This window comes from Oncorhynchus nerka, linkage group LG14 (genome assembly GCF_034236695.1).
Source record: "Oncorhynchus nerka isolate Pitt River linkage group LG14, Oner_Uvic_2.0, whole genome shotgun sequence".
Classification (NCBI taxonomy): Eukaryota; Metazoa; Chordata; class Actinopteri; order Salmoniformes; family Salmonidae; genus Oncorhynchus; species Oncorhynchus nerka.
Window position 1 is genome coordinate 36,142,010 of NC_088409.1, and position 25,145 is coordinate 36,167,154.

Below are 25,145 nucleotides of genomic sequence, written 5' to 3' on the forward strand. Positions count from 1 at the left end.
TCTCTCTTTCAAATTCAAATTCAAGCTGCTTTATTGGCATGAAAACATTGTGTCAATATTGCCAAAGCAACAATGTATACAATATACATTGTAACAAAATTATAAATGATAGCAAATAATAATATAAAATGGTACTAAATAGTAATACAAAATTAAATACAAAAATAATAACAATAAAATGGTAACAGTCAATAGTAGAAATGTAATAAATATGAAATCAAATTATGGAAAATGAAACTATAACTAACTTATAACTAAATAACGGTCATCTTCTTCTTTATATCAATACTACAACTACAATCATCATTACTACGACTACTACTACCATCACTAAACTGTTATCACTACCATTACCAACCATATTTGGAATGATAAACATTAATAATTATAGTAATAACAATAATAGTAATAATAAGTAAGTTACTGTTTACTATGCAGATGTTATTATTCAGTGTCCCTCAGGCTATGGCAGGAAAATACATATTTGGCTGCAAGAGGAGCCATTGCTCCTTCGCCCATGAGTATTCTTAGTTTTTCCTCTGGGTTAAATTTGTAAAAATGTGGAATATATGTAGTCATTTCTGTGAATAATGAATCTCTTTGTGAGGAATATTTATCACAGTAAAGGAGAAAGTGCATCTCTGTCTCTACCTCCCCTGTCATGCAGTGACCACATACACGCTCCTCTTTGGGTAGCCATGTCTTTTTATGTCTGCCGGTTTCTATTGCCAATCGGTGGTCACTCAGACTGTACTTGGTAAGGATCTGTCTCTGCTTCGTATCTCTGACAGAGTAGAGATAATCAGCCAATTCATATTCTCTGTTTAGGGTCAGATAGCAATTTAGTCGGCTTTGGGATTTTGTTTCGTTTTCCAGTATTGTAAATATGATTCCTTTGATTGGTTCATGATTTTGCTTATTGGAATTCTTTCTTTTGAAGCAGTGCTGGTGTCTGCTTGGTTGGTGAGGTCCAACACCAGCTGACTGAGGACTCGTTTCTGGGCTCAGCTCTTGGGCTTGAAGTGCTTTAAATTGCAGACTCGAATTTGGACTTGAATTTAGATGTAGCCAAAATTTTAATGATCTTTTCTGTATCTTCATTATTACTGGAAAACGGCCCAATTCTGCCCTACATGCATTAGTTGGTGTATTTCTCTGGACTTGTAGGATTTTCCGACAGAATTCTGCATGTAGGGCTTCAATTGGATGTTTGTCCCACATTTTAAAATCCATTTTATTGAGTGGCCCCCAAACCTCACTTCCATAAAGTGCTATTGGTAGGATTACACTGTCAAATATTTTAGTCCAAATTTTAATTGGGATGTTGATTTTGAATAATTTCATTTTTATTGCATACATTGCTCTGCAGGCTTTTTCTTTGAGTGCATTCACTGCCATATTAAAGTTTCCCGATGCAGAGATGGTCAGACCAAGGTAGGTGTAATTTTTTGTGTGTTCAATTAAGGTGTTGTTCAGGGTGAATTTACATTTGTGTTTCTGACATCTCGGTTTTTTTTGGAAAATCATGATTTTAGTTTTTTGGAAATTTACTGCCAGGGCCCAATTATGGCAATATTGCTCCAGAATATTAATGTTTTGTTGAAGACCTTCTTTGGTTGGTGATAGAAGTACCAAGTCATCAGCATATAGCAGGTATTTCACCTCTGTGTCAAATAGTGTGAGTCCTGGGGCTGGAGATTGGTCCAACATGTCTGCTAATTCATTGATATAAATGTTGAAAAGATTTGGACTCAAATTGCAGCCTTGTCTCACACCTCGACATTGTGAAAAAAATTCTGTTCTTTGGTTTTTGATTTTTATTGCACACTTGTTTTCTGTGTACATACATTTTATTAAGTCATATACCTTACCACCAAGCCCACTTTGTAGAATTTTGTAGAATAGCCCTTCGTGCCAAATCGAATCAAATGCTTTTTTAAAGTCAATAAAGCAAGCAAAGATTTTGCCCTCTTTTTTTTCTCTCTCTCTCTCGTTTTCTCTCTCTCGTTCTCTCTCTCGTTCTCTCTCTCTCGTTCTCTCTCTCGTTCTCTCTCTCTCTCGTTCTCTCTCTCTCTCGTTCTCTCTCTCTCTCGTTCTCTCTCTCTCTCTCTCGTTCTCTCTCTCTCTCGTTCTCTCTCTCTCTCGTTCTCTCTCTCTCTCTCGTTCTCTCTCTCTCTCTCGTTCTCTCTCTCTCTCTCGTTCTCTCTCTCTCTCTCTCTCTCTCGTTCTCTCTCTCTCTCTCGTTCTCTCTCTCTCTCTCGTTCTCTCTCTCTCTCTCGTTTCTCTCTCTCTCTCGTTCTCTCTCTCTCTCGTTCTCTCTCTCTCTTTCTCTCTCTCTCTCTTTTCTCTCTCTCTCTCTCTCGTTTTCTCTCTCTCTCTCTCTCTCGTTTTCTCTCTCTCTCTCTCTCGTTTTCTCTCTCTCTCTCGTTTTCTCTCTCTCTCTCTCTCTCTCTCGTTTTCTCTCTCTCGTTTCTCTCTCTCTCTCGTTCTCTCTCTCTCTCGTTCTCTCTCTCTCTCGTTCTCTCTCTCTCTCTCGTTCTCTCTCTCTCTCTCGTTCTCTCTCTCTCGTTCTCTCTCTCTCTCTTTCTCTCTCTCTCTCTCTCTCTCGTTTTCTCTCTCTCTCTCTCGTTTTCTCTCTCTCTCTCGTTTTCTCTCTCTCTCTCGTTTTCTCTCTCTCTCTCTCTCTCGTTCTCTCTCTCTCTCGTTCTCTCTCTCTCTCGTTCTCTCTCTCTCTCGTTCTCTCTCTCTCTCTCGTTCTCTCTCTCTCTCGTTCTCTCTCTCTCTCGTTCTCTCTCTCTCTCGTTCTCTCTCGTTCTCTCTCGTTTTCTCTCTCTCTCTCGTTTTCTCTCTCTCTCTCGTTTTCTCTCTCTCTCGTTCTCTCTCTCTCTCTCTCGTTTTCTCTCTCTCTCTCTCGTTTTCTCTCTCTCTCTCGTTTTCTCTCTCTCTCTCGTTTTCTCTCTCTCTCTCTCTCTCGCTTCTCTCTCTCTCTCTCTCTCGTTCTCTCTCTCTCTCTCTCTCGTTCTCTCTCTCTCTCGTTTTCTCTCTCTCTCTCGTTTTCTCTCATTTTCTCTCTCTCTCATTTTCTCTCTCTCTCATTTTCTCTCTCTCTCGTTTTCTCTCTCTCTCTCGTTTTCTCTCTCTCTCGTTTTCTCTCTCTCTCAAATTCAAATTCAAGCTGCTTTATTGGCATGAAAAACATTGTGTCAATATTGCCAAAGCAACAATGTATACAATATACATTGTAACAAAATTATAAATGATAGCAAATAATAATATAAAATGGTACTAAATAGTAATACAAAATTAAATACAAAAATAATAACAATAAAATGGTAACAGTCAATAGTAGAAATGTAATAAATATGAAATCAAATTATGGAAAATGAAACTATAACTAACTTATAACTAAATAACGGTCATCTTCTTCTTTATATCAATACTACAACTACAATCATCATTACTACGACTACTACTACCATCACTAAACTGTTATCACTACCATTACCAACCATATTTGGAATGATAAACATTAATAATTATAGTAATAACAATAATAGTAATAATAAGTAAGTTACTGTTTACTATGCAGATGTTATTATTCAGTGTCCCTCAGGCTATGGCAGGAAAATACATATTTGGCTGCAAGAGGAGCCATTGCTCCTTCGCCCATGAGTATTCTTAGTTTTTCCTCTGGGTTAAATTTGTAAAAATGTGGAATATATGTAGTCATTTCTGTGAATAATTAATCTCTTTGTGAGGAATATTTATCACAGTAAAGGAGAAAGTGCATCTCTGTCTCTACCTCCCCTGTCATGCAGTGACCACATACACGCTCCTCTTTGGGTAGCCATGTCTTTTTATGTCTGCCGGTTTCTATTGCCAATCGGTGGTCACTCAGACTGTACTTGGTAAGGATCTGTCTCTGCTTCGTATCTCTGACAGAGTAGAGATAATCAGCCAATTCATATTCTCTGTTTAGGGTCAGATAGCAATTTAGTCGGCTTTGGGATTTTGTTTCGTTTTTCCAGTATTGTAAATATGATTCCTTTGATTGGTTCATGATTTTGCTTATTGGAATTCTTTCTTTTGAAGCAGTGCTGGTGTCTGCTTGGTTGGTGAGGTCCAACACCAGCTGACTGAGAGGACTCGTTTCTGGGCTCAGCTCTTGGGCTTGAAGTGCTTTAAATTGCAGACTCGAATTTGGACTTGAATTTAGATGTAGCCAAAATTTTAATGATCTTTTCTGTATCTTCATTATTACTGGAAAACGGCCCAATTCTGCCCTACATGCATTAGTTGGTGTATTTCTCTGGACTTGTAGGATTTTCCGACAGAATTCTGCATGTAGGGCTTCAATTGGATGTTTGTCCCACATTTTAAAATCCATTTTATTGAGTGGCCCCCAAACCTCACTTCCATAAAGTGCTATTGGTAGGATTACACTGTCAAATATTTTAGTCCAAATTTTAATTGGGATGTTGATTTTGAATAATTTCATTTTTATTGCATACATTGCTCTGCATGCTTTTTCTTTGAGTGCATTCACTGCCATATTAAAGTTTCCCGATGCAGATATGGTCAGACCAAGGTAGGTGTAATTTTTTGTGTGTTCAATTAAGGTGTTGTTCAGGGTGAATTTACATTTGTGTTTCTGACATCTCGGTTTTTTTTGGAAAATCATGATTTTAGTTTTTGAAATTTACTGCCAGGGCCCAATTATGGCAATATTGCTCCAGAATATTAATGTTTTGTTGAAGACCTTCTTTGGTTGGTGATAGAAGTACCAAGTCATCAGCATATAGCAGGTATTTCACCTCTGTGTCAAATAGTGTGAGTCCTGGGGCTGGAGATTGGTCCAACATGTCTGCTAATTCATTGATATAAATGTTGAAAAGATTTGGACTCAAATTGCAGCCTTGTCTCACACCTCGACATTGTGAAAAAAATTCTGTTCTTTGGTTTTTGATTTTTATTGCACACTTGTTTTCTGTGTACATACATTTTATTAAGTCATATACCTTACCACCAAGCCCACTTTGTAGAATTTTGTAGAATAGCCCTTCGTGCCAAATCGAATCAAATGCTTTTTTAAAGTCAATAAAGCAAGCAAAGATTTTGCCCTCTTTTTTTTCTCTCTCTCTCTCGTTTTCTCTCTCTCTCTCGTTTTCTCTCTCTCGTTCTCTCTCTCTCTCGTTCTCTCTCTCTCTCGTTCTCTCTCTCTCTCTCGTTCTCTCTCTCTCTCTCGTTCTCTCTCTCTCTCTCTCTCTCTCTCGTTCTCTCTCTCTCGTTCTCTCTCTCTCTCTCTCGTTCTCTCTCTCTCTCTCTCGTTTCTCTCTCTCTCTCTCTCTCTCTCTCTCTCTCTCTCTCTCTCTCTCTCGTTCTCTCTCTCGTTCTCTCTCGTTCTCTCTCTCTCTCTCTCGTTCTCTCTCTCTCTCTCTCGTTCTCTCTCTCTCTCGTTCTCTCTCTCTCTCGTTCTCTCTCTCTCTCGTTCTCTCTCTCTCTCGTTCTCTCTCTCTCTCTCGTTCTCTCTCTCTCTCTCGTTCTCTCTCTCGTTCTCTCTCTCGTTCTTTCTCTCTCTCTCGTTTTCTCTCTCTCTCTCTCGTTTTCTCTCTCTCTCTCTCGTTTTCTCTCTCTCTCGTTTTCTCTCTCTCTCGTTCTCGTTCTCTCTCTCTCTCGTTCTCTCTCTCGTTCTCTCTCTCTCTCTCGTTCTCTCTCTCTCTCGTTCTCTCTCTCGTTCTCTCTCTCTCTCTTGTTCTCTCTCTCGTTCTCTCTCTCGTTTTCTCTCTCTCTCTCTCTCTCTCTCTCTCTCGTTTTCTCTCTCTCGTTTCTCTCTCTCTCGTTTTCTCTCTCTCTCTTTTTTCTCTCTCTCTCTCTCGTTTTCTCTCTCTCGTTCTCTCTCTCTCTCGTTCTCTCTCTCTCTCGTTCTCTCTCTCTCTCGTTCTCTCTCTCTCTCTCGTTCTCTCTCGTTCTCTCTCTCTCGTTCTCTCTCTCTCGTTCTCTCTCTCTCGTTCTCTCGTTCTCTCTCTCTCGTTCTCTCTCTCTCGTTCTCTCTCTCTCTCTCTCTCTCGTTTTCTCTCTCTCTCTCTCTCTCGTTCTCTCTCTCTCTCTCTCTCTCGTTTTCTCTCTCTCTCTCTCTCTCGTTCTCTCTCTCTCTCTCTCGTTTCTCTCTCTCTCTCTCGTTTTCTCTCTCTCGTTCTCTCTCTCTCTCGTTTTCTCTCTCTGTCGTTTTCTCTCTCTGTCGTTTTCTCTCGTTCTCTCGTTCTCTCTCGTTCTCTCGTTCTCTCTCTCTCTCTCGTTCTCTCTCTCTCTTTCTCTCGTTCGTTCTCGTTTTCTCTCTCGTTCTCTCGTTCTCTCTCGTTCTCATTCTCGTTCTCTCTTGTTCTTTCTCTCTCGTTCTCTCTTGTTCTCATTCTCTCTTGTTCTCATTCTCTCTTGTTCTCATTCTCTCTTGTTCTCATTCTCTCTCGTTCTCTCTTGTTCTCGTTCTCTCATTCTCTCTTGTTCTCTCATTCTCTCTCGTTCTCTCTCGTTCTCTCTTGTTCTCTCATTCTCTCTTGTTCTCTCATTCTCTCTTGTTCTTTCTCTCTCTCGCGTTCTAAATTTCTATACTTTTGCATATTTTTGATACTGAATGTTATCAGATTTTCAACCAAAACCTAATATTAGATAAAGGGAACCTGAGTGAACAAATAATACAATAATTACATTCTTACATAACTTAGTTTATAAAATAAATTAAATAACATCCAATACCCCCTACACTCAATAACTGGTTGTGCCACCTTAATCTGAAATGACTCCAACCAAACGCTTCCTGAAGTAGTTGATCAGTCTCTCACGTTGCTGTGGAGGAGTTTTGGCCCACTCTTCCATGCAGAACTGCTTTAGCTCAGCGACATTTGTGGGTTTTCAAGCATGAACTGCTTGTTTCAAGTCCTGCCACAACATCTCAATTGGGGTTCGGTCATGTAGAATTGATTGTGTGTCTTGGATCATTGTCTTGCTGCATGACCCAGCTGCGCTTCAGCTTCAACTCAGACGGATGGCCCGACATTCTCCTGTGGAATTCTCTGATACAGAGCAGAATTCATGGTTCCTTCTATTAAGGCAAGTCGTCCAGGTCCTGAGGCAGCAAAGCATCCTCAAACCATCACACTACCACCACCACCACGCTTGACCGTTGGTATGAGGTTCTTACTGTGGAATGCAGTGTTTGGTTTTCTCCAGCCATAATGGGAACCATGTCATCCAAGAAGTTATACTGTTGACTCATTGTCTATATAACATTCTTCCAAGAGTCTTGATGATCATCCAGGATCACTTCCTCTACAGCAATATGAGAGAGTGGACGCATTTAGTTGGAGTCATTGCAGTTCAAGGTGGCACAACCAGTTATTGAGTGTAAGGGCGCAATTACTTTTTCACACAGGGGCATTGGGTGTTGCATCACTTTGTTCATTAAATATATAAAATAAGTATCATTTTTTTTGTTATTTGTAAACGCAGGTTCCCTTTATCTAATATTAGGTTTTGGTTGAAGATCTTATAACATTCAGTATGAAAAATATGCAAAAGTAGAGAAAATCAGAATGAGGCAAATACTTTTGTACCTTTTTTTATTTATCCAGGTGAATCGTTTTGAGAGCATAATTATTATTTACAATGACGGCCTAATAAGGGTCTGTTCTCCTCTAACCTACTTACTTGTCATATGTTCCTTGTTCTTTCATTTACATTTCAGTCAGTTAGTAGGATGTTTTCATCCAACTCAGAAATAAGTGCATTCAAGTGAGCAGAAACATGTTCTAGAAGAATGCAACAGGAAGACTTAAGCACGAAATAACAAGAACATAATGTATGTTTTCTAGCCAGGCCTGTGCAGATCAGATTACCCAGCAGGCTTTGCTTTGTTGAATTATTAGGCCCTTCCAGATTACAATCAGTTATATATTAACCTCCGTGTTGTGTTCCAGGAGTGTGCATGAGAGCATATATGGGTGTGTGTTTGTTTGTTTTACACAGATATACACATGTGGTTTTAGTTAGAGATTTTCCCTACTGTAAGTGTCAGGTTAATGACTAACCTGTCAGTAGAGTCTTAATACCAGCCCTTAATTCCCCATTAGAGGGAGCATTTCTCACTCACCCTTTCTTTCCCTCTCTCCAGATGCCTTATCCCCCTTTCCCTTTCCTCTGTATTCTCCCTCTCTCCAGATGCCTTATCTCCCTTTCCCTTTCCTCTGTATTCTCCCTCTCTCCAGATGCCCTATCCCCCTTTCCTCTGTATTCTCCCTCTCTCCAGATGCCCTATCCCCCTTTCCTCTGTATTCTCCCTCTCTCCAGATGCCCTATCCCCCTTTCCTCTGTATTCTCCCTCTCTCCAGATGCCCTATCCCCCTTTCCTCTGTATTCTCCCTCTCTCCAGATGCCCTATCCCCCTTTCCTCTGTATTCTCCCTCTCTCCAGATGCCCTATCCCCCTTTCCTCTGTATTCTCCCTCTCTCCAGATGCCCTATCCCCCTTTCCTCTGTATTCTCCCTCTCTCCAGATGCCCTATCCCCCTTTCCTCTGTATTCTCCCTCTCTTCCTGGCTATTCTATTCCCCACCTTTCCCCCTGAACCTCTATCTACCTCACCATCTATCTTCCTCACCATCTATCCTTTCTATTTCTCTCTCTCCCTGCTCTCCCTCTCTTCCTGCTCTCTCTTCTCTCTCTCTCACTCTCACACACTAGGTAGCAGTGATGGTCTATAGACATAGATGGAACCTTTCTCTCCTGCCGTGTCCCTCTGGTGGGCTGTAAAAGTATTTTCTCCAATCAATCACCTCTCCGTTTCCCCCTCTCTTATTCTCACCCCACTTCTCTTTCTCTTCTCTTCCCTCTCGTACTTTGTCACTAATCACTTTCCACTTTCACTCATTTGTGTTATTTTCCACCTAGTACCTCAGTCTAATGTGATGTTCCTATTATAAGGAGGTAGTAGATGGTCATAACAAGGCTAACAATGCATTATAACTGCAGGGTTTTAGTGTTACTTAAAAAAGAATCCAGATCCGGTGGTCATTCACACTTCAGAAAACAAAGGAAAGGAGGGGTGCTCAACAACAATGGCAAAAATCATGAACTGCTTACTCAGAAAAACTTCCAAAAGGACTAATTCGAGGTAACAATAAGTTGGAGCACAGTTAAAACACAGAATATGCTTATTGCCACTGCATCAAAGCTGACCATGGCTCCCCTTCCTCCCTGTGTGCTTTGTAGCCATAGAAAATGGTTTAAATTGGGTCAAATGTTGTGGGTAGCCTTACACAAGCTTCCCACAATAAGTTGGGTGAATTTTGGCCCATTCCTCCTGACAGAGCTGGTGTAACTGAGCCCCCCCCCCCCCCCCCTCTCTTCCCTCCCTCTCCCCCCTCCCCATCCAGGTCCACAGTAATAACCGTCACACCCAGGGTGTGAGGGTCTTCAGTAAGGTAGATTGTCAGTTTAAACCTGGCCTCTTACTCCCCTGGTCCTCGCCCCCCCTCTCCCTGGCTGTACCTCTAGAGGACCTGAAGGACCCCTCCTCACGCCCCATCTCCCTGCCCCTGGGGGGTCGCCCCGCCCAGATCTTACGCTGCCAGTTTGCCTTTGCAGACCGATGGATGCTCATCTCTGAGATCTCCTTCTACTCCGGTACGTTCAGGGTATTGCTCTCTTTCACTGCCTTTCATTCTCACTCCTCTTCTCTCCTTTTCTCATTATCTCTGTCATTTAAAGTTATCTCTCTGATTCTCAGTCTCTCTCTCCCCTTCTACTCTGTGGGATTCATGGTTCTCTGATTGTCTTAGGAAGTTGATCATCCTATTCTTGTTTATCCCCATCTCTCTCTCAGAGCCGTACGGGGAGGGTGTCGACCCCATGGACACGGGCTCTGCTCTTCCTGCTCCTCCGGTCTCCTCCGCTACTCCTCGTCCTCCTCCTCCTGTCTTCCCCTCCTCTGTCAGCCCCGCCCTCAACCACAACTCCTCCAACTTCACTAGCGTTCCCTCAGGTGAGTCGCCTCTCTTTCACCACTTGTACCTCTATCTCTCATCCCCCTCTTCCATTCATCCCCCTATCGTCCCACTCTCCTCTCATCCCTCATCCTTTCCCCTTCCTTCCCACCTTCCCCATTTTCACCCCTCCTCCATTCCTATTCCATTCCCCTCTCTCCTCTCCCCTTTCTCCTCCTCTTCTCCCTCTTGCCCCTCGACCCACCCGTTGTGATGAGTGTGGGCATGCAGTGTTCTAAGTCGTGTGTTTAAAGCATTTCCAGAAACATGCAATGACAAAAAAGACAGGGTATAAGAAGTAACCACACCATAGAAAGGAGCCATGTGTGAGCCGCCTCCTCCTCTGTCCATCATGCTGTGTTAAAGCCCCTGTCCTCAGTCCAACTTCACACAACAGCCGTCTACACTGCAGCTTTGTCTGGCAACATGGTCGTCTACACTGCAGCTTTGTCTGGCAACATGGTCGTCTACGCTGCAGCTTTGTCTGGCAACATGGTCGTCTACGCTGCAGCATGTCTGGCAACATGGTCGTCTACACTGCAGCTTTGTCTGGCAACATGGTCGTCTACACTGCAGCGTTGTCTGGCAACATGGTCGTCTACACTGCAGCATGTCTGGCAACATGGTCGTCTACACTGCAGCATGTCTGGCAACATGGTCGTCTACACTGCAGCATGTCTGGCAACATGGTCGTCTACACTGCAGCTTTGTCTGGCAACATGGTCGTCTACACTGCAGCTTTGTCTGGCAACATGGTCGTCTACACTGCAGCATGTCTGGCAACATGGTCGTCTACACTGCAGCTTTGTCTGGCAACATGGTCGTCTACACTGCAGCTTTGTCTGGCAACATGGTCGTCTACGCTGCTGCTTTTTCTGGCAACATGGTCGTCTACGCTGCAGCTTTGTCTGGCAACATGGTCGTCTACACTGCAGCGTTGTCTGGCAACATGGTCGTCTACACTGCAGCTTTGTCTGGCAACATGGTCGTCTACACTGCAGCTTTGTCTGGCAACATGGTCGTCTACGCTGCAGCTTTGTCTGGCAACATGGTCATCTACGCTGCAGCTTTGTCTGGCAACATGGTCGTCTACGCTGCAGCTTTGTCTGGCAACATGGTCGTCTACGCTGCAGCGTTGTCTGGCAACATGGTCGTCTACACTGCAGCGTTGTCTGGCAACATGGTCGTCTACACTGCAGCGTTGTCTGGCAACATGGTCGTCTACACTGCAGCTTTGTCTGGCAACATGGTCGTCTACGCTGCAGCTTTGTCTGGCAACATGGTCGTCTACACTGCAGCGTTGTCTGGCAACATGGTCGTCTACGCTGCAGCGTTGTCTGGCAACATGGTCGTCTACGCTGCAGCGTTGTCTGGCAACATGGTCGTCTACGCTGCAGCGTTGTCTGGCAACATGGTCGTCTACGCTGCAGCGTTGTCTGGCAACATGGTCGTCTACACTGCAGCTTTGTCTGGCAACATGGTCGTCTACACTGCAGCTTTGTCTGGCAACATGGTCGTCTACACTGCAGCTTTGTCTGGCAACATGGTCGTCTACAGAATAATCATCTTTATTGTCCACGTGGAGTTGGACATCTCATATGCTACATATCATCACTCTCATGCTTTTCAGTACCTTGAGGAACTCTCTCTTCTCCTCTGTCTTATCACTCCTTCCATCCCTCGTTCCTCCAGAACCCCCCACCACCAACCCCATGATGGACAGCACGGGTAACAGCACACTGTCAGGTGAGAGAGAGAGAGAGGGAGGGGGGGTGGAAAGAGGGAAAGGACATTTCCCCTGATAACTGGTCTGTTTAACACAGCTTAGAGCTGTCCTGAGACCACGAGGGGTTCAGAAGGACGGATGAATGGCAGGGGGGAAGGATGAAGCGGTGGAGTTAATGTTTTGACTCTGGGCTAAAGAGTGTAAGACACTTAACACAGCATGTTGCTTTGTGGTACCTCATCATATTCACATACAACAACACCACTGCTTCCTTCCTGTGATCTCCCTAACTGCATGTTGACGGAACCACTGTGGAACTAAGGAACATCAGATCATGGAACACCAGACAATTCCTTTTTAGAGGGCGGCAGTGGGTTCCACTGTGGTGGGTGTGTAGTGCTATGTCTGTCTTAACGGCTATGGTTCTGTGGCTTTGGATGTGTTTGTTTGAGTATATGCGCATGCCGAGAGAGAGATCTCACTTTACAACACTGTTTTGCATGTTTGAGCTGAACTCATAAACTGTGTGCATTCTATTTCCTATATAATCAGAGCTGCTGCTCTCATGCAAGGTCATCTAGAACAGAAAACACCGCTAAAACATTCTGTCCCCAAGACCAGCCCTGAGGCTTTCACAGACCTCCCCGGCATGAGCACACACACACACACACACACACACACACACACACACACACACACACCCAGTGAGCTTGATTAAAGTATTTGGGTGTGACAGACAGATGCATTCTCAGCAGCTCCCTCTCTGCCTATACAGACCGTGCGAATACACAGACTGCAAAGCACATTAACACTTACACATTTACTGATGAAATACTGACTCTCTCACGTACCACATACAGCTCTGGAAAAAATTGAGAGCACTGCAAAAGTATCTGTTACTCTGGTTTTACTATTTATAGGTATGTGTTTGGGTAAAATTAACATTTTAGTTTTATTCTATAAACTACTGACAGCATTTCTCCCAAATTCCAAATAAAAATATTGTAATTTAGAGCATTTATTTGCAGTGTCTCATGCCCACTGTTAAATGTGGTGGAGGATTGGTGATGATCTGGGGGTGCTTAAGCACCTTTGTGAAGGACGCAAGAAACAAGCCACGTACAACGTTGCCCTGGAAGAAAACTAGCTTCCTTCTGCTCTGACAATGTTCCCCAACTCTGAGGATTGGTCTTTCCAGCAGGGCAATGCTCCATGCCACATAGCCAGGTCAATCAAGGTGTGAATGGAGGACCACCAGATCAAGACCCTGTCATGGACAGCCCAATCTCCAGACCTGAATCCCATTGAAAAACACTGCATCTTTTTTGTTATTTTGACCAGTTGTCATTTTCTGCAAATAAATGCTCTACATGACATTTTTATTTGGAATTTGGGAGAAATGTTGTCAGTAGTTTATAGAATAAAACTAAAATGTTCATGTTACCCAAACACAGACCTATAAATAGTCAAACCAGAGAAACAGGTCATTTTGCAGTGCTCTCTTAATGTTTTCCACAGCTGCATACTGTCGCAAACACACACATGCACTTCATTACATTTATGTTCTTCTCAGGGGCCGACTTCGATGCTGTGACCCCAGGGGCGGGCCTTCCTGTTGCCAAGGACGACAGCAGCAACACAGCCATCCTGATTGGCTGCCTGGTGGGCATCATCCTGCTGCTATTGACTGTGATCGCTGTCATTCTGTGGAGGCAATACTGGAAGAAGATACTGGGCAAGGTGATGGAGGAAGGCTTTCAGCATGACTACCACTATCTGTCTCACTTATCTTTACATTCTTACTTAATGTGCGTGTTGGCCTTTCAGGCTCAAATTAGTCTGTCCAGTAACGTGTGAGAATGTGTGTGTGTGTTTTGCTAACCCTCTCCTTGTCCTCTCCAGGCCCAGGGCAGTCTGTCCAGTGACGAGTTGCGTGTCCATCTGTCCGTCCCCTCGGACAACGTGGTGATCAACAACACACACAGCTACTCCAGCCGCTACCAGCGTATACACACTTTCCCTGACGACAGGGAGCGCTGTGACGGAGAGGGAGAGTACCAGGAGCCCAGCGCACTGCTCCGACCACTAGGACAAGACAGCACCGGACGAGACAGCACCGGTAAGACATGGTTGCAGTAAGACCGCAAACACACTGAGAGAGTGTCAGTTTGACACATAGTTAGAGAGAAAGACACAGACAGGCAGACACACACAGACAGGCAGACACACACAGACAGGCAGACACACACAGACAGGCAGACAGATATACAGACAGGCAGACAGATATACAGACAGGCAGACAGATATACAGACTGGCAGACAGACAGACACAAACAAATACATTGAACCGGTACTGGAGAATGTGCTGTATTATTGCAAGAAAGAAAATCAAATCTAGCAACTGCTATATCAATTAGCCAGTTGATTTGGCTAGAAAAAGAGAACGTGGTAAACACACAAAGGAGATGTGGTACAGTAAACACACAAAGGAGATGTGGTACAGTACAGTAAACACACAAAGGAGATGTGGTACAGTAAACACACAAAGGAGATGTGGTACAGTAAACACACAAAGGAGATGTGGTACAGTAAACACACAAAGGAGATGTGGTACAGTACAGTAAACACACAAAGGAGATGTGGTACAGTAAACACACAAAGGAGATGTGGTACAGTACAGTAAACACAAAGGAGATGTGGTACAGTACAGTAAACACAAAGGAGATGTGGTACAGTACAGTAAACACAAAGGAGATGTGGTACTGTACAGTAAACACAGGAGATGTGGTACAGTAAACACACAAAGGAGATGTGGTACTGTACAGTAAACACGGGAGATGTGGTACAGTAAACACAAAGGAGATGTGGTACAGTAAACACAAAGGAGATGTGGTACAGTAAACACAAAGGAGATGTGGTACAGTACAGTAAACACACAAAGGAGATGTGGTACAGTACAGTAAACACACAAAGGAGATGTGGTACAGTACAGTAAACACACAAAGGAGATGTGGTACAGTACAGTAAACACACAAAGGAGATGTGGTACAGTAAACACACAAAGGAGATGTGGTACAGTAAACACACAAAGGAGATGTGGTACAGTAAACACACAAAGGAGATGTGGTACAGTACAGTAAACACACAAAGGAGATGTGGTACAGTAAACACACAAAGGAGATGTGGTACAGTACAGTAAACACAAAGGAGATGTGGTACAGTACAGTAAACACAAAGGAGATGTGGTACAGTACAGTAAACACAAAGGAGATGTGGTACTGTACAGTAAACACAGGAGATGTGGTACAGTAAACACACAAAGGAGATGTGGTACTGTACAGTAAACACAGGAGATGTGGTACAGTAAACACAAAGGAGATGTGGTACAGTAAACACAAAGGAGATGTGGTACAGTAAACACAAAGGAGATGTGGTACAGTAAACACAAAGGAGATGTGGTACAGTAAACACAAAGGAGATGTGGTACAGTAAACACAAAGGAGATGTGGTACAGTACAGTAAACACAGGAGATGTGGTACAGTAAACACAGGAGATGTGGTACAGTAAACACACAAAGGAGATGTGGTACTGTACAGTAAACACAGGAGATGTGGTACAGTAAACACAGGAGATGTGGTACAGTACAGTAAACACACAAAGGAGATGTGGTACAGTAAACACACAAAGGAGATGTGGTACAGTACAGTAAACACAAAGGAGATGTGGTACAGTAAACACAAAGGAGATGTGGTACAATACAGTAAACACACAACAGATCAAACACTAAAACTAAACATGAAACCATCAGATCCTGCTGATAGACACAGACAGGCATATAGGGGACCCACACCCACACACACCCACACAGGGCATAAGAGACCTATTGTTGACTGATGGGAAGGAAAGAGGAAGAGAGAGAGCATTCCTAGTTGCTCCGCGCTGCAGGCGGCCACTATGCTGTCTTTACTCTCCACTGTATCAGATTTGAACGGTGTCACTTTATACGGAAGAATAACAATATCACAGGAACATTATTATGCTGAATAACAGAACTATTATCCTCCCACATGTACATTATACCCCTGTGGTTGTTACGTTTGTTCATTGTCTGAGTTGTGTTAACCTTGCCTGGTCTTTGCTCTGCTGACCTGTTCTGTTCTCCCCAACTTAATGCCCCCTTTTATTGTCACTGGTATGCTGTGTTTCGCTAACTTGTGTTGCGTTGTGTTGTGTTTTTGTTGTGCTGTGTTGTGTTGTTTGCCTTATCGTGTATATCGCATGTTTGCCTTATTTTTTGTTGTGTGCCTTGGTTTGTGTGTGTGTGTGTGTGTGTGTGTGCTCCATGTGTGTCCCCCCAGCCTTGCTGTTAAACAACCCAGCCTATGACCTCCTCCTGTCAGATCAGAGGCAGCATGGCTCAGGCTCCTCGTGGCCCCTAACCGTCCCTATGGCCCGGGCCAGCTCCTCTCACCCTCAGGAGAAGAGCCTCAATAATGGGGCCCAGGGTAAGAGCCTCTGACTGGGGGGAAATACCAGGATTCACCCTCTTCCTGGAGCTCCATAGAGCTGGAATCATACTGTCTAGAATAACAGAGTGACATCAGGGCTCTGAGCATGTGTTTGATTATGAACCGTTTGTCTGTCACTCGCTCACTGCATCAATTCACTCCCATTTTGTGTAGCGCTTTAAGCATAAAGTCATTTGCCTCAAAATGCTTGTGACAAAGGCCTGAGCACGCCTCTCTCAACTCTTCCATCTCTCTCTCCACCCCTCTATTCCTCCTTTCGCAACTTCTTCCCTCCTCCCCCTCCCTCCAGGCTGTGGTATGGACTTGGAGAAAGGCTTGCCCCCCACCCAGGAGGAGCCTCCCCCGTACCCCGATGCCCCTCCCTACCCGGCCCTGTCTCCCCCCTTCCCCGCCAGCGTGCCCCACTATGCAGAGGCGGACATTGTTAGCTTGCAGGGCGTCAGGTAGGAGGGTTAAATCACCATTACAAACCCACCTTTTTAACTTGGACTTGAATCAGTGATCTTTCTTTGTTTTTATGTTCTTTTATTCATCTCCTTTATTGCTTTTTTCGTGTTTCTACCCTAAAGTGTGTTGTGATTTTAAATGCACTTTCAATACACTTAGCTGTGATTTGTCTTGTCAGTGGTAACAACACGTATGCAGTGCCAGCCCAGACCTCCCCCAGCCCCACTGCAGCAGACTGCACCCCCCTGCCTGAACTGCCCCGACACTGTCTGGTCTTCAAGGAGAAACTGGGAGAAGGACAGTTTGGAGAGGTGTGTATACCTGTGTTTGTGTGTGTGCTTGTTTGTATGTGTAGATGTGTTTAACTATACTGAGTGTGTGTGCGTGTGCGTGTGCAAGTGCTCTATTGTTCACTACATTCTTTAGTCTGAGACTGGCATCATTGAAGTCATTTGTGGCGATGCGGGTGGTTTTCTGATCATGTGAGACAATGGCTATACTTGGATTTTTAGTTGTGGTTGTTGGTTGTCTGAAGGTCTCTTCTTCTGTTGGTTCCTTCCTCAGGTGCACCTGTGTGAGATTGAGAGCCCTCAGGAACTGCCTAACCTGGAGTTCCCTTTCAACGTGAGGAAAGGACGCCCTCTACTGGTGGCTGTTAAGATACTGCGTCCTGACGCCTCCAAGAACGCCAGGTCTGTCTCAGGATAGTTAATCTAAATCATTTAGCGAACAATTACCATTTTTAGACCTATTAAGAACATCTAATTTTGGTCCTAAAGTTTAGTTTTTCTTTCTCAGTCTCTGTCTCTTTCACGCCATCTCTTTCTTTGAGCTTTTTCTCATTTCAATTGTTGATCTCTCTCTCCTCCACCCCACCCCTCGCTCCTCTCTCTCCCTCCCTCCTAGGAATGACTTCCTAAAGGAGGGGAAGATTCTGTCTCGTCTGAAGGACCCCAACATCATCCGTCTGTTGGGAGTGTGTGTGAGCAGCGACCCTCTCTGTATGGTCACAGAGTACATGGAAAGTGGAGACCTCAACCAGTACCTCTCACACAGAGTCCTGCTGGACAAGACCGGACCCACACATAACACCCCCACCATCAGGTAATACGCACACATAGTACACACACACACAGACGCACAGAGTATACACACAGACGCACAGAGTACACACACACACATAGGACACACAGACGCACAGAGTATACACACACACATAGGACACACAGACGCACAGAGTATACACACACACACAGACGCACAGAGTACACACACACATAGGACACACAGACGCACAGAGTATACACACACACACAGACGCACAGAGTACACACACACATAGGACACACAGACGCACAGAGTATACACACACACATAGGACACACACACACAGACGCACAGAGTATACACACACACATAGTACACACAGACGCACAGAGTACACACACACACATGACACACAGACGCACAGAGTACACACACACATAGGACACACAGACGCAGAGTACACACACACACATAGGACACACAGACGCACAGAGTATACACACACACATAGGACACACAGACGCACAGAGTACACACACACACATAGGACACACAGACGCAGAGTATACACACACACATAGGACACACAGACGCACAGAGTATACACACACACATAGTACACACACACACACAGACGCACAGAGTATACACACACACATAGTACACACACACACACAGACGCACAGAGTATACACACACACATAGTACACACACACACACAGACGCACAGAGTACACACACACACATAGGACACACAGACGCACAGAGTATACACACACACATAGTAGTCACACACACATTTTCACAAAGACAGATGCATATATACACAAACACCTTTCCACCTGCATCTGAAATATTGTATTTCTGCCACTTATCTCTTCTCTTCTTCCACCACACATCCCTCCCTCTCAGTTACCCTGCTCTGATCGCCATGGCCAGTCAGATAGCTTCAGGGATGAAGTTTCTGTCGTCTCTGAACTTCGTGCACCGTGACCTGGCCACAAGAAACTGCCTGGTGGGGGGTGAGAAGGGCGAGAGCGGGGGCGACCGGGGCGGGGAGCGACCCATCAAGATCGCCGACTTTGGGATGAGCAGAAACCTGTACGCTGGAGACTACTACCGCATCCAGGGGCGAGCCGTGCTGCCTATACGATGGATGGCCTGGGAGTGTATACTGATGGTGAGAGGACACACAGGGAGAGAGAGGGGTGGGGAAGGAGAGAGAGGGGCGGGCCGTGCTGCCTATACGATGGATGGCCTGGGAGTGTATACTGATGGTGAGAGGACACAGGGAGAGAGAGGGGCGGGCCGTGCTGCCTATACGATGGATGGCCTGGGAGTGTATACTGATGGTGAGAGGACACACAGGGAGAGAGAGGGGTGGGGAAGGAGAGAGAGGGGCGGGCCGTGCTGCCTAAACGATGGATGGCCTGGGAGTGTATACTGATGGTGAGAGGACACAGGGAGAGAGAGGGGCGAGGAAGGAGAGAGAGGGGCGAGCTGTGCTGCCTATACGATGGATGGCCTGGGAGTGTATACTGATGGTGAGAGGACACACAGGGAGAGAGAGGGGCGAGGAAGGAGAGAGAGGGGCGAGGAAGGAGAGAGAGGGGCGAGGAAGGAGAGAGGGGGCGAGGAAGGAGAGAGGGGGCGAGGAAGGAGAGAGAGGGGCGAGGAAGGAGAGAGGGGGCGAGGAAGGAGAGAGAGAGAGAGCGAGAGAGAGAGGGGGCGAGGAGAGAGAGAGGGGCGAGGAAGGAGAGAGAGGGGCGAGGAAGGAGAGAGAGGGGCGAGGAAGGAGAGAGAGGGGCGAGGAAGGAGAGAGAGGGGCGAGGGAGAGAGAGAGAGGGGCGAGGAAGGAGAGAGAGGGGGGGGAAGGAGAGAGAGGGGCGGGGAAGGAGAGAGAGGGGCGGGGAAGGAGAGAGAGGGGCGAGGAAGGAGGGAGAGGGGCGAGGAAGGAGGGAGAGGGGCGAGGAAGGAGAGAGAGGGGCGGGCCGTGCTGCCTATACGATGGATGGCCTGGGAGTGTATACTGATGGTGAGAGGACACACAGGGAGAGAGAGGGGCGAGGAAGGAGAGAGAGGGGCGGGCCGTGCTGCCTATACGATGGATGGCCTGGGAGTGTATATTGATGGTGAGAAGGACACACAGGGAGAGAGAGGGGTGAGGAAGGAGAGAGAGAGGAGAGGGGCGAGGAAGGAGAGAGGGGCGGGAAGTGCTGCCTATACGATGGATGGCCTGGGAGTGTATATTGATGGTGAGAGGACACACAGGAGAGAGAGTGGGGTGAGGAAGGAGAGAGAGGGGGTGGGCCGTGCTGCCTATACGATGGATGGCCTGGGAGTGTATATTGATGGTGAGAAGACACACAGGGAGGGAGTGAGAAGGAGAGAGGGCGAGGAAGGAGAGAGAGGGGCGAGGAAAGAGAGAGAGGGGCGAGGAAGGAGAGAGAGGGGCGAGGAAGGAGAGAGAGGGGCGAGGAAGGAGAGAGAGAGGGGTGAGGAAGGAGAGAGAGGGGTGGGCCGTGCTGCCTATACGATGGATGGCCTGGGAGTGTATACTGATGGTGAGAGGACACACAGGGAGAGAGGGGCGAGGAAGGAGAGAGAGGGGCGAGGAAGGAGAGAGAGGGGCGAGGAAGGAGAGAGAGGGGCGAGGAAGGAGAGAGAGGCATAAAGAAAACAAGAGGGAAGATATGAGGACATTACAAAAGAAAGAAACAAAATGGTGGGACAAGTAGTAAGTTAGTTGTGGTAAATAAGTAACGAACCAGTAACTAACAGGTAGTGTGTGTCTCTGCAGGGGAAGTTCACCACAGCCAGTGACGTGTGGGCGTTTGGTGTGACTCTGTGGGAGATGCTGAGTGTGTGTCAGGAGCAACCCTACTCCAACCTGACTGATGAACAGGTCATAGACAACGCCGGAGAGTTCTTCAGGGACCACGGAAGACAGGTACACACACTCTTACACAGGCTCATACAGTACAGTAGCAGTACATTTAAGTGTGTAAATGGAATGCCTCATCTCTCCCTCCTCCCTTTTCTCTCCCCCCTCCCCCTCCCCCTTTCTATCTTTCTCCCCCATCCCTCCTCTGTCTTTGTCACCCCCCCCCCATCCCCAGGTGTATCTGAGCAGGCCAGATGTGTGTCCTCAGGGTCTCTATGACCTCATGCTGAGCTGCTGGAACCGGGACTGCAAGCTCCGCCCATCATTTGCCCACATTCACTCCTTCCTCACAGAGGATGCCATGAACATGGTGTAGAGAGAGAGAGAGGAATGGAAGAGTGAGATGGAGAGAGGGGGATGAGAGACTGCTCCTCCAACCTTCATTCCGCCATTCATCGTAGAGATGAGTGCTTTGAGCGAGGGATGTGTGTAGAAGTGGTGGAGGTGTGCAGTAGAGGGACGGGTGCCTGCTTGTATATTTTGTATCTCTCTATGATGGGCGGATGGGGCTGAGACACCGCTGGTTCGGTTTTCACTCCCACGAGACAGACCCCAACCCAAACCCCTTTACCCCCCCTGAGTAGTCTCTAGATTGTCTTGATAAGAATGTAACACAACACAATGGTTAGTGCGGTGGTGGGTTGATGTCTGATTCTGCATAGTGCTTCCAGGACCACCGATGGTCTGTCAATGGTCTGCTAGCGAACACAGGGAAGCTGTAAGACGTATGGGGAGGCGATGTGACAATGCTTGGTAATGTAGATGAAGCTAAAATGATTTTGTAACGTTTCTCAAAGAATATCAACAATACCAATCTGATTATGCATCAATGTCAGACATTAATACTCTGAAATGTGATCATAGCATATTAACATTTTGGGATAAACTTAACACATCATCCTATATAGATATTTTATTACTTGACCTGCTAATGTTTTTGGTATTTGTATAAATCATGTGCTAGGGTTACTGGTGAAGGTCTATATATATTCTCATACTGTCAACATTTCTCCATCTCAAAACGGTACACACACATTTTTCACACAGAGGTGAAATTGCACACAAGGTTTGCTGTCTTAGTACTATATAGAAATACGAGTATGTCCCAGTATATTTCACTAGTTTTCAGTATATAACCCAGTTCTTCCCAGCCCCAAACCCTCCATTCCAGACCCCAGTCTGTTGTCTCTAGTCTCATGGAACCAGACGAGTGTGGCTGAATATTGCATTCTATTCCTCTGGCCTACCCGTTAAAGTCTGGCAAGCAGAATGATGGTATCTCATACACAGGCCAGTAGCAGACACAGCAACAGCTGTTCCACCAGCAGTCTGTAACACCAGGCATTAGACACACACACACAATGCTGTCAGTCAGTCAGCTGCTCAGCCCAGACTAGGCTGGCGTTGTGACTATATTCTGCCTCCCTCTCCACCCAACTCAGTATCTCACCAATCCAGAAGCCTTTCATTCTGCAGTCTCACTCATATCTCTCACAATTGATCCACTCTGAGCTGTAACTATGGAGTTATACTGGACTGATGTGAACTGATCTGGACTCGATGACTCTTTCCAGGACAGGAAGTGTGTGGTTGTTACCGTAGAGATATGGTTGTTACTCTACCAGACCTCCAAACTGAAACCCTTTGGACCTCCGGAGCCAGAGAGAACTGACTGGTGTCACGTGACGTGAGCCTCACTGCCTGAGAGAACAGGTACAGTAGGGGAGGTGCTACAACCAATGAGATTTGAACTTAACAGAAGAGAGACATCCTTCCTGATGGGAGCTGGAATAGTACAGCCCACAGCAACACACACTGAAAGACAGACAACACTGCCTGTGCTGTGACATCACATGTGAAACTGACAGTTGTGATTGGTGACTAGCTGATGGAACGGCATAACATGGATGGACAGATGGATTGACGACTAGAGGGGAGTGGGGGCTGATATGTAAATGACCATTTTCATGTGTAAGTGAGGTGAGCGATGTGATTTTCTACCAGTGATGAATAGCGGAGCTGGGTCTGACTCAGTGACCCAGATGCAGAAAGGAGGTTCATATATATGTCCAATACACTACCAGCTGCACTTTAAAGGCGGTTTCTGTCCGCACGCCCCAATACCTGCACTAGAATTGTAGAGTCTTGGCCAGTCTTGGGGCGTAGTTACAGTACTTGTAGTTGAACTAATTAACGACACTGAGTAGCTCCCACAACAGTATCATGTTGGTATGCCAGTCTGGATGTTGGAGCGTACAGACAGTCTGTATCCCCTTGGTGTTAGTACCGATAGCAGTCCAACATGGCATTGCTGGTCAAAATAGATGTAGTTCTAAACAGAAAAACAGGTCAGTGTCTTGTGATTTATCATCTTAAAGTTGATCATGTATTCATGATTCATTTCAGTGGATTGTTGTTCAAATAGAACTGCCTCATGAAAGGTGTTGTCAAGGAGGAAAATCTGTCTGCGTTATGAGGAAAGGTAGAGCACACCAAATGCTTTCTGCCAGTGTTACCCAGCAATAGGGAAACGATCAGACCGAATGGTTAAAACGGCAATCACAACGGATTTAACACTCATGAGAAGAGGAGCACTAACAACTGTATCCAAAGCTTTCTAGTTTGTCAGTAACCTTTCATCTACATTATCCCAACATAAGCTGCCCCTGGTGGACTCTGCCTCACTGAGTGTAGTTCTGCATAATGTGTCAGGCTTAATCAAGATGATCAAATAATCCTTGTTTACTGATTGAATGAGTGTGAATGGTGGTGCCATACGAATGTGTGTCTCGATTGACCTTTTTTGATACACTGTAGCCCAACTAAACCCATATTTGTATATATATTTCCTGTATATGTACTTAGAATCTCCTTGTTGTCAGTGATGCTGTCATCCTTTGTCTTAGAATATGTACACATCATCAGGTTCATCTTCAAAGGACAGAATTTTTATTTTGTTGTCTAATATATGGAATTTCTTTGTTACAGTTGGGGTCTCTTTTTGTTCCTCTGTAGAAAGCTTGCTACCTTACCTTGATGCCATTATAATTCATTGTGTTGTCTATTTTTGTAGTTTTAATAAAGTTAACCTTTCCAAATAAAGCAAGGAAGAATGTTTTGTCATTAAAACAGACACACACACACTGAAGAAACCACATGTAGAGGACAACGGGTGAGTTAGGAAAGAGCGTTTGTTTATATAAATGTTACAATAATTTCATAACTTTAGTGCACTTCAATTCAAAGTTTACGCTACAGAGCCTTGCAATAGTATTTATCCCCCTTGGTGTTTTTCCTATTTTGTTGCATTACAACCTGTAATTGAAATGGATTTCATGTAATGGACACACAAAATAGTCCAAATTGGTGAAGTGTAATTTTAAAAATAACTAAAAAAAATGTAAAAGTGGTGTGTCATATGTATTCACCCCCTTTGTTATGAAGCCCCCAAATAAGATCTGGTGCAACCAACTACCTAAGTCACATAATTAGATAGATTGCACACAGGTGGACTACCTAAGTGTCACATGATCTCCACCACGAAGACCAAGGTCAGGGAAAAGTTGTGAAGTACAGATCAGGGTTGAATTATAAAAAAATATCCCAAACTTTAAAACATCCCACAGAGCACCATTAAATCCATTATAAAAAAATTGAAAGAATATGGCGCCAAAACTAACAGACCAGGTAAGGAGGGCATTAATCAGAAAGGTAACAAGAGAGCAAAGATAACCCTGAAGGAGCTGCAAAGCTCCACAGTGGAGATTGGAGTATCTGTTTATAGGACCACTTTAAGCCGTACACTCCACAGAGCTGGGCTTTACGGAAGAGTGGCCAGAAAAAAATACATTGCTTAAAGAAACAAAAATAAGCAAACACGTTTGGGGTTCGCCAAAAGGCATGTGGGAGACTCCCCAAACATATGGAAGAAGGTTCTCTGGTCAGATGAGACTAAAATTGTCCAAGGAAAACACTATGTCTGGTGCAAACCCAACACCTCTCATCAACCCCAGAACAGCAAGTTTTTCCATCAGCAGGGACAGGGGAAACTGGTCAGAATTGAAGGAATGATGGATGGTGCTAAACACAGGGAAATTCTTGAGGGGAAACCTGTTTCAGTCTTCCAGAGATTTGAGACTGGGACAATGACCCTAAGCATACTGCTAAAGCAACATTTAAATGTCTTGGAATGGCCTAGTCAAAGCCCAGACCTCAATCCAATTGAGAATATGTGGTATGACTTAAAGATTGCTGTACACCAGCGGAACCCATCCAATTTAAAGGAGCTGGAGCAGTTTTGCCTTGAAGAATGGGCAAAAATCCCAGTGGCTAGATGTGCCAAGCTCATAGAGACATACCCCAAGAGACTTGCAGCTGTAATTGCTGCAAAAGGTGGCTCTACAAACTGACTTTGG

The 25,145-nt window shown here is 45.2% G+C and overlaps 1 protein-coding gene across 1 annotated transcript; it reads left to right on the top strand.

The window, feature by feature from the left end:
• The first annotated feature begins 7,993 nt into the window (after positions 1 to 7,993).
• Positions 7,994 to 23,832, top strand: LOC115140940 (epithelial discoidin domain-containing receptor 1-like). Its single transcript, XM_065027191.1, has 14 exons — positions 7,994 to 7,997; positions 9,378 to 9,677; positions 9,877 to 10,035; positions 11,729 to 11,782; positions 13,336 to 13,502; positions 13,665 to 13,881; positions 16,122 to 16,268; positions 16,582 to 16,735; positions 16,918 to 17,050; positions 17,304 to 17,431; positions 17,646 to 17,843; positions 18,699 to 18,966; positions 20,587 to 20,736; positions 20,906 to 23,832. Exons 1-14 carry the CDS (start codon positions 7,994 to 7,996, stop codon positions 21,044 to 21,046), a joined length of 2,220 nt encoding a protein of 739 aa, XP_064883263.1. The 3' UTR covers positions 21,047 to 23,832.
• The last annotated feature ends 1,313 nt before the right edge of the window (positions 23,833 to 25,145 follow it).

What these genes read in the sequence shown, in the direction of transcription:
- LOC115140940 (XM_065027191.1), top strand. An exon ending in TGAGATCTCCTTCTACTCCG is followed by an intron (nt 9,678 to 9,876) that starts GTACGTTCAGGG and finishes TCTCTCTCTCAG; the next exon opens with AGCCGTACGGGGAGGGTGTC. An exon ending in CATAACACCCCCACCATCAG is followed by an intron (nt 17,844 to 18,698) that starts GTAATACGCACA and finishes CCTCCCTCTCAG; the next exon opens with TTACCCTGCTCTGATCGCCA.